This window comes from Thamnophis sirtalis, unplaced genomic scaffold (genome assembly GCF_051295495.1).
Source record: "Thamnophis sirtalis isolate CommonGarterSnake01/CBP01778 unplaced genomic scaffold, rThaSir2_p1.2 scaffold_1, whole genome shotgun sequence".
NCBI classification, from domain to species: domain Eukaryota; kingdom Metazoa; phylum Chordata; class Lepidosauria; order Squamata; family Natricidae; genus Thamnophis; species Thamnophis sirtalis.
Window position 1 is genome coordinate 64,537,606 of NW_028261381.1, and position 14,301 is coordinate 64,551,906.

The 14,301-nt window shown below is 38.3% G+C and overlaps 1 protein-coding gene and 1 long non-coding RNA gene across 2 annotated transcripts; both read right to left on the bottom strand.

The window, feature by feature from the left end:
• Nucleotides 1–416: 416 nt before the first annotated feature.
• LOC106553239 (olfactory receptor 5AR1-like) lies at nt 417–1,370 on the bottom strand. Its single transcript, XM_014071702.2, has one exon. It carries the CDS (start codon nt 1,368–1,370, stop codon nt 417–419), a length of 954 nt encoding a protein of 317 aa, XP_013927177.1.
• Nucleotides 1,371–10,141: 8,771 nt separating this feature from the next.
• On the bottom strand, nt 10,142–11,349 carry LOC148049451 (uncharacterized). Its single transcript, XR_015696520.1, has 2 exons — nt 11,302–11,349; nt 10,142–10,380 (listed from the first exon to the last, which is right to left on the bottom strand). It is a non-coding gene; the product is annotated as an uncharacterized LOC148049451 (long non-coding RNA).
• Between the last annotated feature and the right edge of the window lie 2,952 nt (nt 11,350–14,301).

Consider the following 14,301-nt stretch of genomic DNA (forward strand, 5'->3'; position numbering starts at 1 on the left):
AATTTACTTGTGTAGAACTCTGAATGCTTATATAGGCTTTCAGCCTTGGGTTTTCCACAATCAAAAATTATACAGGGTTTTAATCATACAATTAACCATCTTGCTTTATGAAACTAGGAACTCTCATTTTGTGGACTCTTGCTATGCTACCAATGTTGGTGGCTGAAGATCCTGGGAAGTGGCTAAGAGCCAGAAGTGCAAAGTTTATCTGATTAAACTGAAAAAGTGGTTCAGCAGGATTGAGACTATTGTTAGTTAAGTCTACTATGTTAAATAAATTGTGATTGTTATTGAGATAATATTCAGAAGTATAAAAGGTCACAGAACATTATGATACAATGTATTTCTTTTACCCAGTGATGTTATTCCTCTTTAGAAGGTCAGAGATTATTACTGAATGACATTGTTGCTTACATTTATTTTGGTTTTCTGTCTTTAAAAGTCCATACATTGCCCACTGATTTTATCAGAGCATCTTTCACCTCCTTGTTCCTCAGGCTGTAGATCAAAGGGTTGAGCATGGGGATCACGACTGTGTAGAACATAGAGGCCCATTTGTCTTGGTCCATGGAATAGCTGGAGGTGGGCCGGATGTACATGAAGACTATGGTCCCGTGGAATATCCCAACAGCTGCCAAGTGAGAAGCACAGGTGGAAAATGCCTTGCGCCTGCCCTCGGAGGAGTGCATTCTTAGGATTGTAACCACAATATAAACATAGGATATAAGACTCATACAAATGCTGCATGCTTCGATGAAGCCATCAATGATAAGCAGCACAAGCTCATTAACAGAGGTGTCAGAACAGGAGAGTACAAATAGTGGAGGCATATCACAAAAGAAGTGATTAATAAGATTTGACCTGCAGAATGTGAGTAGGAATGTAGAGGAAGTGTATACTATTGTATCCATTAAGCCTATGCAATATGCAAAAGCAATCAATTGTTGGCAGAGTGTTTTGGTCATTGTTGCTGAATAGAGAAGTGGATTGCAGATGGCCACATACCTATCATAGGCCATCACAGCCAACAAAACACACTCTATGTCTACAAAGAACACATAAAAAAAGAGCTGTGTAGCACAGGCATTGTAGGAAATCCTTTTACTTTCACTTAATAAATCAATCAGCATTCTAGGAGCAATGGTTGAGGAACAGCAGAGATCAACAAAGGAGAGGTTGCCCAGGAAGTAATACATGGGTTTGTGAAGTTGGGTGTTAGTGCATATCAGTAGAATCATCCCAATATTCCCTACCACCGCAATGAAATAAATTGAGAGGAAGATAAAAAAAAGAACAAGCTGCATTTGGGGATTGTCTGTGAATCCCTGAAGAATGAATTCAGTAATGATAGAATCATTTCCTTTATCCATGAGCTGTCACAATGGGTGCTGGGTTCAGAATATTAGCTGAATATGAAATGTCTTTTTTTTAAAAAAAAATCTATCAAAGGAAGGAAAGAAAATTTGCTTTCTTTAGAGTTCCATCTATCTTGGTTTTCTCTATAAAAAATAACCATAAGGACTAGGATCACATTTCCACTGTATTCATCTAAATCAGATGTGTCAAACCCATGGCCCAGGGACTGCATGTGGCCCTGGACAGCTAGCAATGCAGCCCTACAAACCCCCCCCCCCAAATAAAGGAGCTTTGTTAGTTATATACATTAACTACATTACACATTTTACATTTGGCACAAGACAATTCCACTTCGCTCAATGTGGCCCAGGCAAGTTAAAATATTGGGCACCTCTGATCTACATGATCGTTAAATTTGCATTAAACAAAAATACAAGGCTGAGTAGTGAATACACTATTCTAATGTTTATTTCATTTGCTGAGATATTGCATGTGAAAATTCATATTAATGCTCTGTGCTGTGTGTGACTATATTTTTATAAAAATGGATGATGGAATGAATGTTAAAAATATTTTGAATTGCTGATAAACCTTCTTTCCCCTTCTTTCTTGAGAAGCCTCTGAATTAAAAATAAAATAAAATAAAGTCATCTGCTTTCAGGGCACTGGTAGATTCCAAGCACTGTCATATCTCTTCTTTCACTTAATGCATTTGACTGTCATATTTTATAGATTATGTGTTTTAAAAGCTATTTTCATTGACTATCATTGCTTCTGATTCCAGAGTATCTTCTGCATATGTTGAAATCAATACTGATTTTTATATGGTCCCAAGTATGGATAGATTTAATTTCATCTGAAAACATCTAAGTTGAGTGCAATAACTTCTGATCTGATGTAGTTCTCTATATATTCTTTCCTACAAAAGTAGCCCACAAATATTTAAATATACAGATTACTAAAACCTCTTATTTGAAGTCCTTCATTCTGGCCCAAATCCAGAATCAAATAAGAGGTTTTAGTAATCTACGTACTAAAATATTGGTAGGTCAGTTTTCATTCATGAGACAGGTAAGGCAGCATCCAAAAGTAACAGAATTGTTTAGATAATTGTAAGTGCTTAAGAGCAGAAAGGGGGAGCTGCCTATATCTCCTACTTAAAAGGTAAGAACAACAATGAACAAACTGGCTGAGATGCTAAACTATCTCATGATCTATCTCATGATAGTTTAGCAATTCTAAACAGATGCCATAGAAAAATATCCAGTTAGAAAGTGGGAATAACTTGTCACCATTTTGGAGGGAGGGGAGAAGGTATCTCTTTTCTTTCCCCCAACTTGTGAAAAATAAAAATGAAAAGTACAAGACCACTGCATCTGTGAGAGTTCCTTGCTTTCTAATGACTGGACACACCATAGCATACACAATGTTTCACTGTAGCACATACCTCACTTTATTTCTGTAACATAGGATCTCCCCTTTTATTGCAATTGATTCATTGTAAAGGGATCTTTACAATTGATTCATCTCTCTCTCTCTCTCTCTCTCTCTCTCTCTCTCTCTCTCTCTCTCCTCTCTCATTACTAGAAAATCATCCTTTTTAGCACAGTATAACAGAATACATCTGTTATATTCAATAATTTGTTATTTTACTATCTTAACATGAGTTCAACTTCAGAAGAAATCTTAATCTTAATGGTTCAATCCAGTATTCTCAAACTTTGCAGAATCACAAATGCACATTATGGACACTATCTGTGATATACAGATTAAAATTCAGTTATTAAAAGTAGATTTTGTATTTAGTTTTTCCCAACCTTGACATCAATGAATTCATTAATTTTATTCATGGTGTGACAAACAAACTTGAGAAGTACTGATTTAAGCATTAATTAATATTTTAAAAATGAATATTTTGCTCTGGTATTTAAGGCATGGGTTAAAAAAGTGGAACATTGGTATTCTGTGCTAAGATCAATGGAATATCAGTTTGCTATCTCTTGTATTTTTACAAATCTATATTATAATTAAATAATTATAAACAATTGCTATTTATAGATATTGCATCTTTTTAGGAAGAAATTGGGAGGATTGTTATTGTGGGGAAAAATAGAAAGGAGTATTAAATATGTTCACTATCTTATCTTATCTTATCATATCATATCATCTTAACATCATGTATAAAAATAATAAAAGCAGGATAAAAATACACACATGCCTACATATATACAATACGTATATTATACTGAACTGAGATATACTATATTATATTATAGACACTTATATTTATAACTTAACATATATTCATAAAGTAATCAAGTTATTCGGAGAACAATGTGAATTAGAACTTTGCCAATATATGAAATCCACATAAATTGCTGTGGCTTGTAGATATGATAACTGTAAGATACTGAAGACTTTGGCACCAGTACATGTACTAAAAATCCTTCCCTGAGTTAACAAACATACCTGAGGTTGATGGAGTTTTTGTTCTTACAGACTCTGTAAGCAGGCAAAAAGATCTTATATGTCTTTTGAGACCATCTGAGATTTGTTCCCTGATGGACTTCAATATACCTTTCTTGCTTTGTTGTGATTTAATTTTTTTAATTGCAGTTTAGTTGCAAGTGAATAACATTTAGGGAATTTGTTTTTTTCTGAAAGTTGTATTGTCAAATTGAAATCACTAGTTCTAAAGTTTTGTCTCTATTTTTTTCCCCAGTGGTAATGGCCATTCTATCAATCAACGTCAGGATTCCTATCAAAATGGGGCAATCTGCAATCTTATCCGCTAATAGAAGATTACCATATACATCGTCCTCTTTTTTCCTTTCTCAAGCCATTTCTCATGGCCATTTCAGGTAACAGATGAAGAAAATCATCTGCATTCAAGTGCATCTTGACCATTTTATCACAAGCTCTGAAAACATGACCAATCCTTGAGAAATACAGTAGGCTTTAATACAGGCTGCATAAGAACAAATGTTAAAAGCAAGTACTAGTAAGTAAAAAAGAAATAGCTAATGACTATGGATTGTTTGATTGAATTTATTTGCCATCATCTCATAACAAACGACTGGGCAACTTCCAGCATTAAAACATATAAATATATTTAAAGGAATCAAAATAGAAACACCAATCAAGATAAAATATAGTTAAAAGATGGAGAGGGAGGGAACAGTGTGTGTGTGTGTGTGTGTGTGTGTGTGTGTGTGTGTGTGTGTGTGTGTGTGGTTGTTCTTAATTGAACAACCATCTCCAATGTGATGCTCCTCTGTTAGGCCCCAAACCCTCTCTTCAGGCTCCTATGGAAAGATAGAAGGGTGGGAGCCAACCTCACCTCTGGAGTAAAATATTCCAAAGGACTATGATATGTCAATAAATAAGCCTAAAGACATTTCAACATAATATTATGAATCTGCATGTCTCCTGTGCGGAACCTGAAGCAGGTTTGAGAAATTGCTATATTAATTCCAAATTTTCATCAGTAGTGCCCGTCAGGCATTCAGTCCAGACAATGGCTTCTTTGAGATTCAGCTGATTAATTCCCTTTGTATGGGCTCTATCCATCTTGTAGGGAAGATAATCTGATTGGCTCACCTGTATAAGGATATGTTTACAAAGGCCTGCATTTTTCACATGTTGATAATGCTCTCTAACTTGAAATCCCATGTACATCATTTTTTTAAAAAAAATCCCACTAATAGTACTGGCGGATGAGTAAACTTCTTATTTCTGCTCACAATTATTTCAGCAGTTCATCTGTGGTAGACAGGAGATCATGTACACTTAAATATATAGATATATTGAAATGTAATGGTAAAAAAATCAATGATGAAATTCTAGTTCTAATTGTTGAGTGGCAATAATATGGAAAATCAAAATGTGCTTCTCAAATTTCACCACGGAACATATAACATATGACAAGTCATGTGATCTACAGACTACAGCAATTATATATTTGAAGGATCTGGATTCAAGGCGATTGCTGGTATAAAGAAACCTGTATCACAAATCTAGGTTACTGAGTTTGTCAATGGACATGTCAGACATGGAAGCCATCTTTTACATTTGGGTCTTCAGGCCTGCCACATTTTCTACTTTGGGAAAATGGGTGGGGGATTACATAGAGTATGGGTGATATATAGTCAAAATAATATTCTTTCTCAGAAAGTCAAGGCTGTTTTGCTCTGCAGCTGCAATGAGTTGACTGGGAGGTATCTTCAATTTTGGATGGTGCCTGATTGGATCATGTGGTGGACATGTGGTGCTGGGCAGGAACAGGGACTCTTTTGGGTGGGGAAAATCTGGAAACTTTCAGATTCTGGTTTTCCCAGATGTGCCAATATGACATCTCTAATAAAATAGAACTTTGAGGAAACTCAAGCCTTGAAGTCTTCTTTCGTTGGGGTGTTACTTGGAACCCTGACAGAACAAGGTAAAAAAAGCAGCAAACAATTCACAAGATCACAATACATGAAAGTTGCAATGAGTACTCTTGTGAAAGCAGTCCATTAAAAAAAGACCCTCTAAAAGCTTGGCAATATTTGATTTTAAGGCTATGCCTGCTAGATAGAGGAATAAAGAAGACTAGATGTCTGATAAATCTACTAAAACTCAAGGCAGCTAAGGACAGAAGGAGATGCATCACCACATATAATTTATGCATAAAGGAAAGGCTGTTGAGATCTGAAATAACCTAACAACAGTAAGCCAACCATTTCCCACCTGTCCATCTGTCTGTCTGTGTCTCTGGAAAATGCTACATGAGAGGGTGGAAGAGAAAGGGGGAAATTGGTAGTTAAACAAGCAGGTGGGTGTTTGCTAATGCTGTATATAGCTCTGGGAGAGAGGCAGAGAAAATGAGAAACTGGAAAGTTTGGCCCTTGTGATGTGAATAGTTCTGTTTTTCCTTAGTTTATGAAAATGTACCTGTACACAGTATCTATCATAAATACCTCCACCGTCTCTGTCTCTATGAAGCAATTGTCTGCTTTAAAGAGACACATATGAATAGAACTCTACAATAACTGCCAGCCATGCAGTGACATATTCCCAACAGAAAAAATGATGGACAATAGCAATTGATAATAAATGCATTTGAATACATCTATAATTTTTTTAAAAAGCAGCAATAATATTTTTAAAAGGCATGCGGTGACTCAGTGGCTAAAACTCTGAGCTTGTCGATCAGAAAGGCTGGCATTCGGCAGTGCAAATTCCTAGTGAGCCAATCAGATTATCTTCCCTACAAGATGGATAGAGCCCATACAAAGGGAATTAATCAGCTGAATCTCAAAGAAGCCATTGTCTGGACTGAATGCCTGACTGGCACTACTGATGAAAATTTGGAATTAATATAGCAATTTCTCAAACCTGCTTCAGGTTCCGCACAGGAGACATGCAGATTCATAATATTATGTTGAAATGTCTTTAGGCTTATTTATTGACATATCATAGTCCTTTGGAATATTTTACTCCAGAGGTGAGGTTGGCTCCCACCCTTCTATCCTTCCATAGGAGCCTGAAGAGAGGGTTTGGGGCCTAACAGAGGAGCATCACATTGGAGATGGTTGTTCAATTAAGATAAGGTGACCAGATTTTCAGATTGGAAAAGAGGGACGCCCTTCACCGGGGGGGGGGGGGGGGGGTTAAAAAAATTTTTTTGGCAAAAGGTCACCCCAGGACACTGAAACCAGCATAAATACGAATCTGTTGCCAAACAAAATTTTGATCACGTGACCATGAGGATGCTGCAACGGTCGCTAAGTGTGAAAAATGGTCGCAACGGTCGCTAAGTGTGAAAAATAGTCATCAGTCACTTTTTTCAATGCCATTGTAACTTTGGTCACTAAATGTTTTCCCCCTCCTCGAGACTCCTCACTTCTTCCTTCATTCCTCTTGCTTATCTACCTTCACCTTATCTGTCTTCTGTTCTTTCCCTCACTCCCTTCCTTCTTCCCTCCTTCCATCCTTTTCTTTCCTCACTCACTCCCTTCCTCCTTTTTTCTCTTCCTTCCTCCTTCCATTCTTTCATCTTCATGGGAGAGGCAGCTGCCGGCCGTTTCACCTCGCGCAGAGAACTTCCACTCGGTCCCGGGGCTTCTGCCGGGTGGGGGGGGGGCTTGATTAAAAATTTTATACGGAGCAACAAAAATTTTCATACATCACAAAAATAGTATTGTAATATTTTTTTTATTTCAACATAACTACAATATAATACATTTATTTACATTTATATTTATTAAATATATTGACAAAAATTATGTACAGTACAAATATAATACGTTTATTTACATTTATATTTATTAAATATATTACAAAAATTATGTACAGAATAATTTTACTCTTTGGCATATTTCTCACTTGAGTGAATTTTTTTTAGTAGATTGCTGTCATTGTTTAAAAGGTCATGAAATTTTTCACACGAATTCGTTAAATTATATTTTACACATAAAATGGCTTTCAAAGTCTCAACACTTAATTGTGATTTTTCTGATGTCCACACTTGATTTACCGTAGAAAAAACACGTTCAATCGCAGCATTAGTTCCTGGTAAGGACAGCGCGTATTCCACAATTTTTAATACATTATTATATGAAATATGGTTTCTTTGAAAATGATTAAACATTTCTATCCATTTATTCTCTATTGTCATTTTTGCTGATGCCCAAGATTCAACTTTTTCCTTATTCATATATAGTTTTAAATGTGATACCTCAGTAAAAAGATTCGTTTCGGAAATATCACTATTTGGGAAATTTTGATGAATATGCTCGAATGATTTTTGCACATCATGCCAATCAAGTTCTTTTTTTAATTCAACCCAATTAAAATGTTCGATATTGTTAAAATGTACCGTCCACTCTTCTAAATAATCTACGCAGTTACTATAGAAGTTTTTAAAATGATTCATGGTATCTGCACGATTTATTGCACCTTCTTCTTCTAGCTGCCTTATAGTATTACGGATAGTAATGGGAATAAAAATTGCATCTAACCGCTGTTGACACTGAAATTTTAAATTATTAAGTTCATTTGCTACTTCGATTGCCGAAATTTTGTCACCTTCAATAAGTTTTATACTATTTTGAAAAAGAGCTGCTTGATTGTGTACAAACTCTAGCCAAATTTTTGAAGATTCTTTTTCAAAAAGCTCTTTTAAAATTCTAGGACATTTATCCTGTGATAGAAAGTAGGACTTCAAAGGATCGTATAGTTTCAAAATTCTTTCGACAGCTGGCAAAAGAGCTAACCAGCGTGTTTTACTATATCCAAGCATTTTGTGATATTCGACTTCCGCATCTTGACAAAATTCTTTAAGACTTTCAACGCGCACAGTGTATATATGAAAATAACAATATATTTTAACAATAATATTTTCCACATCTATGGGCAACAAGTCAGCAGCTGTTTGAATAGCATTATGTATTATGTGCGCTGCACAACCAACACCAATAATATTTTGATTAAGGTTTTGGTTTAATTTATAAAAAATATTATTGGTACCCCTTCTCACTTTTCCTCTAAAATTTGCATTCGTATTGTCTCCACAATATGCGATTATTTTGTGTTTTAAATTGTTTTGTTCCAAAATATTAACAATGGAACTGAAAATTATTTCCGAAGTTTCGCCAGGCAAAGAAACAAAATCTAACATTCTAATTTTTATTCCAGTTTCCGAATCAAAAAATCGAATAAGGGTTGGAAATAATTTGATATACTTATGATTTGATGCATCAGAGTATATGGATACAAAATTAATTTTCTCTAGATTTTTGCTTAATTCTGTAAATGCATATGGGGAAAGCACATTACGCACAATTGCCTCGGATTTAGTTCTAGCACAGGTAAATTTTTTGTTGAATAACTTTTTGACCACTTGTGATGTACAGTCCATAGATCGGAAGGAATGATTGTGATTAATAGTATGAAAAGACCTAAGTCCTTCTGCCAATGCTAATTTCTTGTCTTTGTCTGCATATGTTGGTTTATGAAAATAGTCTTGCATTCTGGAGGAAGATGCAACAGCATCTACATATCTCTTATGTTTCTGCGTCTCCAAATGCTTTGTAATATCATGCCTCCCACCGTGCGCAATAGAAAATTCGCCATTGCATTTCTCACATCTTACTATGTGGTCGCTTTTTGTTTTTTTAAGAAAAGGAAATTCATTTCTTAGATCATCGTTGAATTTGCATCCTCTTTTCTTACTCATGTTAATAATCTAAAAAAAATTAAAATTATATGATTTTATACTATATAAAATTCAATTTGGTGAAACACACCAAATCTGGCAAAGCTGCCTTGCACCAACCTGCCCTGCCCATAGAATAGCAGCCACTTTGAGACACATAAACCTGGTCTGAACATATTGCATCACAAAGATTTGCAAAGATCACATTTGCAAAAAGGAACATTTCTTGTAGTAAATACATTTTATAAACAATTTAAAAATAAAAATCCTCCCAAAATAATAAAAAGGTATTCTATAAATAAAAGAAATCCTTAAAAACCATTGTTAAGTATTACACCAGCAATAATTTATACTGTCACCATTTCAAACTATTCCACACAGAATAAATTGAAGTAAAATCATTTTAAACCATGAGGTTCCACAACGGTCGCTAAGTGTGAAAATGGTCGCTAAGTGTGAAAAATGGTCATCAGTCACTTTTTTCAATGCCATTGTATCTTCCTGATTATTAAAGTGCAAATTCACTCAGTGTCAATCATGACTCCTGAGTCCATTTCAAAGTATTGTGCATAGAAATTTTAAAAATGGCTTGTTTCAATTTATTTTGGATAGAATCTTTTTTTAAATAGTCTAAGACAATTTAAAAAAAGAATCAACACAGAATACCACTATTTTAAAAAATCATATGCACAATAAATAAAATATTATTTTAAAATACATTAAAAAAACAAAAGAAAAAACCCGGCTCACTTACCAGCAGGCAGGCAGAGTCAGCAGATCTTCGTAGCGATGGATGGAAGCACACAGGGAGCCTAGTATATACGCAACTGCAGTAACAATGACAATGATGAAGGATTGGATTGAGTTAAAGAATAAAAGAATTCTGATCTTAGAAGGCCATGACCTGCAGGCAGGCTGGCATAATTTCTTATGGAATGACAAACATAAAACGCACAAATACTTTCAAAATCATTTAATTGGAACTTTAGTGCAACAATGGCTCAAAAAAAAAAAATCCACTATGTGAAAACCCCAAATTGGCTATCACCAACAGAAAGAACGACACACCCAAATTTTACAGATTGGAACAAAATTCTAAGATACAGAGATCTAATTGATAGACAGGGACATTTAAAAACAATTGAAGAATTGGCAGATCAGAATATGAAAGGTGATTGGCTAACCTACCTCCAAATTAAAACTAAATACAATAAAGACACTAAAATATATGGTATTGAAACAGAACCACACGAATTGGATAAAATTATTCAAAGTCTGGACAGAAAGATGATAGGGAAAATATACAAATTCCTCTTGAAGTATCAAATGGAAGAGGAAATTGTAAAAGAACCAATGATAAAATGGGCACAGAACTTTGGCTATAACATTGAACTAGACAAATGGGAAAAATTTTGGGGAATAAATTTAAGAATGACACTATCAATCCCATACAAGGAAAACCAGTACAAAATGCTTTATTATAGATGGCATCTGGCACCGTCAAGGTTGGCCAAAATTTCAACAAATACCTCGCTAAATTTCTGGAAATGTGATTCAATACATCATGGCACATATTATCATTTATGGTGGACTTGTGAAGAGGCAAAAAAATTCTGGAAAAGGATCAAAAATTGGTTGGAAGAAATAACAAAGGTTAAGTTAGATTGGAAACCTGAACTCTTTCTATTAGGAATTATACCGATGAAATACAAAAAAGAAATACAATATCTAATATTACGCATACTTACAGCAGCAAGGATCGCTTTCGCCCAGAAGTGGAAAAATAAACTAAACCTAAATGGAGAAGAAATAATAAGAAAAATTATGGACTGTGCCGAAATGGATATATTAACAAAAGAAATACAGGGAAAAGAAGAATCAGAATTTGATTTTATTGGATATGGGATAATTGGTATATAGTTGGATGGAACAAAGGAATCACAGTGGTCACATTGTTCTAACATCTTTAAAATCAACTTTTTGGAACATCTCTGACTAAACACTGATTAAGATCTTAGGAAACAGAAAGTCAGATGATTTGCACACTATTTTCTTAATTGTTCTATAGCATATATATATATATATAGTTGGATGGAACAAAGGAATCACAGTGGTCACATTGTTCTAACATCTTTAAAATCAACTTTTTGGAACATCTCTGACTAAACACTGATTAAGATCTTAGGAAACAGAAAGTCAGATGATTTGCACACTATTTTCTTAATTGTTCTATAGCATATATATATATATAGTTGGATGGAACAAAGGAATCACAGACAGTGGTCACATTGGTTTTGCCCCATTTTATGACCTCTCACACACCCACTCTCTCTCTCTCTCTCACACAAACCCACAATCTCTCTCTCTCTCTCTCTCTCTCACACACACACACACAATCTCTCTCTCTCTCACACACACACACAATCTCTCTCTCTCTCTCACACACACACACACATTCTCCCACGCAGAGCGGGAAAGGCGGGACCAAAGCCTGGCCGCGAGCGAGGGAGCGCGCGGCGACCAGCGATGCCGGGCTGCTTCCCTATCCTTCTCCGCCGCCGCGAGCGAGCGCGCGGCGACCAGCGACGCCGGGCTGCTTCCTCCGGAGCCGCCGCGAGCGAGGGAGCGCGCGGCGACCAGCGACGCCAGGCTGCTTCCTCTGGAACCGCCGCGAGCGAGGGAGCGCGCGGCGAACAGCGACGCCGGGCTGCTTCCTCCGGAGCTGCCGCGAGCAAGCGAGCGCGCGGCAACCAGTGACGCCGGGCTGCTTCCTCCAGAGCCGCCGCGAGCGAGCGAGCGCGCGGCGACCAGCGACGCCGGGCTGCTTCCTCAGGAGCCGCCGTGAGCGAGCGAGCGCGCGGCGACCAGCGACGCCGGGCTGCTTCCTCCGGAGCCGCCGCGAGCGAGGGAGCGCGCGGCGACCAGCGACGCCGGGCTGCTTCCTCCGGAGCCGCCGCGAGCGAGGGAGCGCGCGGCGACCAGCGACGCCGGGCTGCTTCCTCCGGAGCCGCCGCGAGCGAGGGAGCGCGCGGTGACCAGCGACGCTGGGCTGCTTCCCCCCCTCCTCTCCCCCCTCCTCCTCTCCGTTGCCCTAGCTCAGGTTCGGGTGAAAGGGATGAACGAAGTGCTTTTCCTATCGGTTCTCTGCTATCGCGGTTCAGGTGCTGTCCTCCCCCTCCCTTCTCCTCTCCCCAGCCCAGCGCCTCCCGATTCCCACGGTACCAAATAAGTCTAAGACAATAAAATTATAAGAATAAAATAATACATTATTTATTTATTTACTCACCACCAGTGAGTAAGCGCAGCAGCTGCAACCCCAACAAGAAAGACGAAATAAAATGGAAACTCGCGCATGCGCCCTCAGCTAAGGAGTCCAGCCAATCAGTGAGCTGGTTGGGATGGAAAATTTTCAGCACGTGGCGTGCTGAAAATTTTCCATCCCAGCCAGCTCACTGATTGGCTGGAGTCCAGGCCAATCAAATTAGTGAGCGGGAGGCTGGGCTGGCTTAAATTTGTAGGTAGCATAGAACGAAACGATGAGCCAGCCCAGCGAGCTAGCTAGCAGCTGATGGGCGGGGGAGGCTCCCCCGCCCAGACTGGCTTATCGTTTCGTTATGCTACCAGGCTACCTACAAATTTAATCCAGCCCAGCCGAGGAGGGCGGGCGGGGCGGCGGCTGTTTTTCACCTCGCCCAGAGAACTTCCACGTGGCTTCTGCCGGGCGGCGAGAGAGCCGCGGAAGCGAGTGAAAGTTGTCTGCAAGGGCAGCAAGGCTGAAAAACGGACTCTGCGGCAGGAGAGCCACAGGGGAGGGCGGCGGGACGCGACCATGCCTCGCAGACTTGCGGCGTGGTCGCTGGGAAGCCAGGAAGGCAAGCGCACAGCACAGGCGCCGCCACAAAGCTCCGCCCGTGACCGAGACAATAAGACAATAAAATTATAAGAATAAAATAATACATTATTTATTTATTTACTCACCACCAGTGAGTAAGCGCAGCAGCTGCAACCCCAACAAGAAAGAAAGATGAAATAAAATGGAAACTCGCGCATGCGCCCTCAGCTAAGGAGTCCAGCCAATCAAATCAATGAGCGGCAGGCTGGGCTGGCTTAAATTTGTAGGTAGCATAGAACGAAACGATGAGCCAGCCCAGCAGCTGATGGGCGGGAGCTGCGAGCGCCAAAAAAAGCGTGCCTTTTTAAAAAGCGGGCGGGATGCGGGAATATGCATCAAAAAGCGGGGGTGTCCCGCCAAAAGCGGGACGTCTGGTCACCTTAAATTAAGAACAACCACACACACACACACACACACACACACACACACACACACACACACTGTTCCCTCCCTCTCCATCTTTTAACTATATTTTATCTTGAATGGTGTTTCTATTTTGATTCCTTTAAATATATTTATATGTTTTAATGCTGGAAGTTGCCCAGTCGTTTGTTATGAGATAATGGCAAATAAATTCAATCAAACAATCCATAGTCATTAGCTATTTCTTTTTTACTTACTAGTACTTGCTTTTAACATTTGTTCTTATGCAGCCTGTATTAAAGCCTACTGTATTTCTCAAGGATTGGTCATGTTTTCAGAGCTTGTGATCAAATGGTCAAGATGCACTTGAGTGCAGATGATTTTCTTCATCTGTTACCTGAAATTGCCATGAGAAATGGCTTGAGAAAGGAAAAAAGAGGACGATGTATATGGTAATCTTCCATTAGCGGATAAGATTGCAGATTGCCCCATT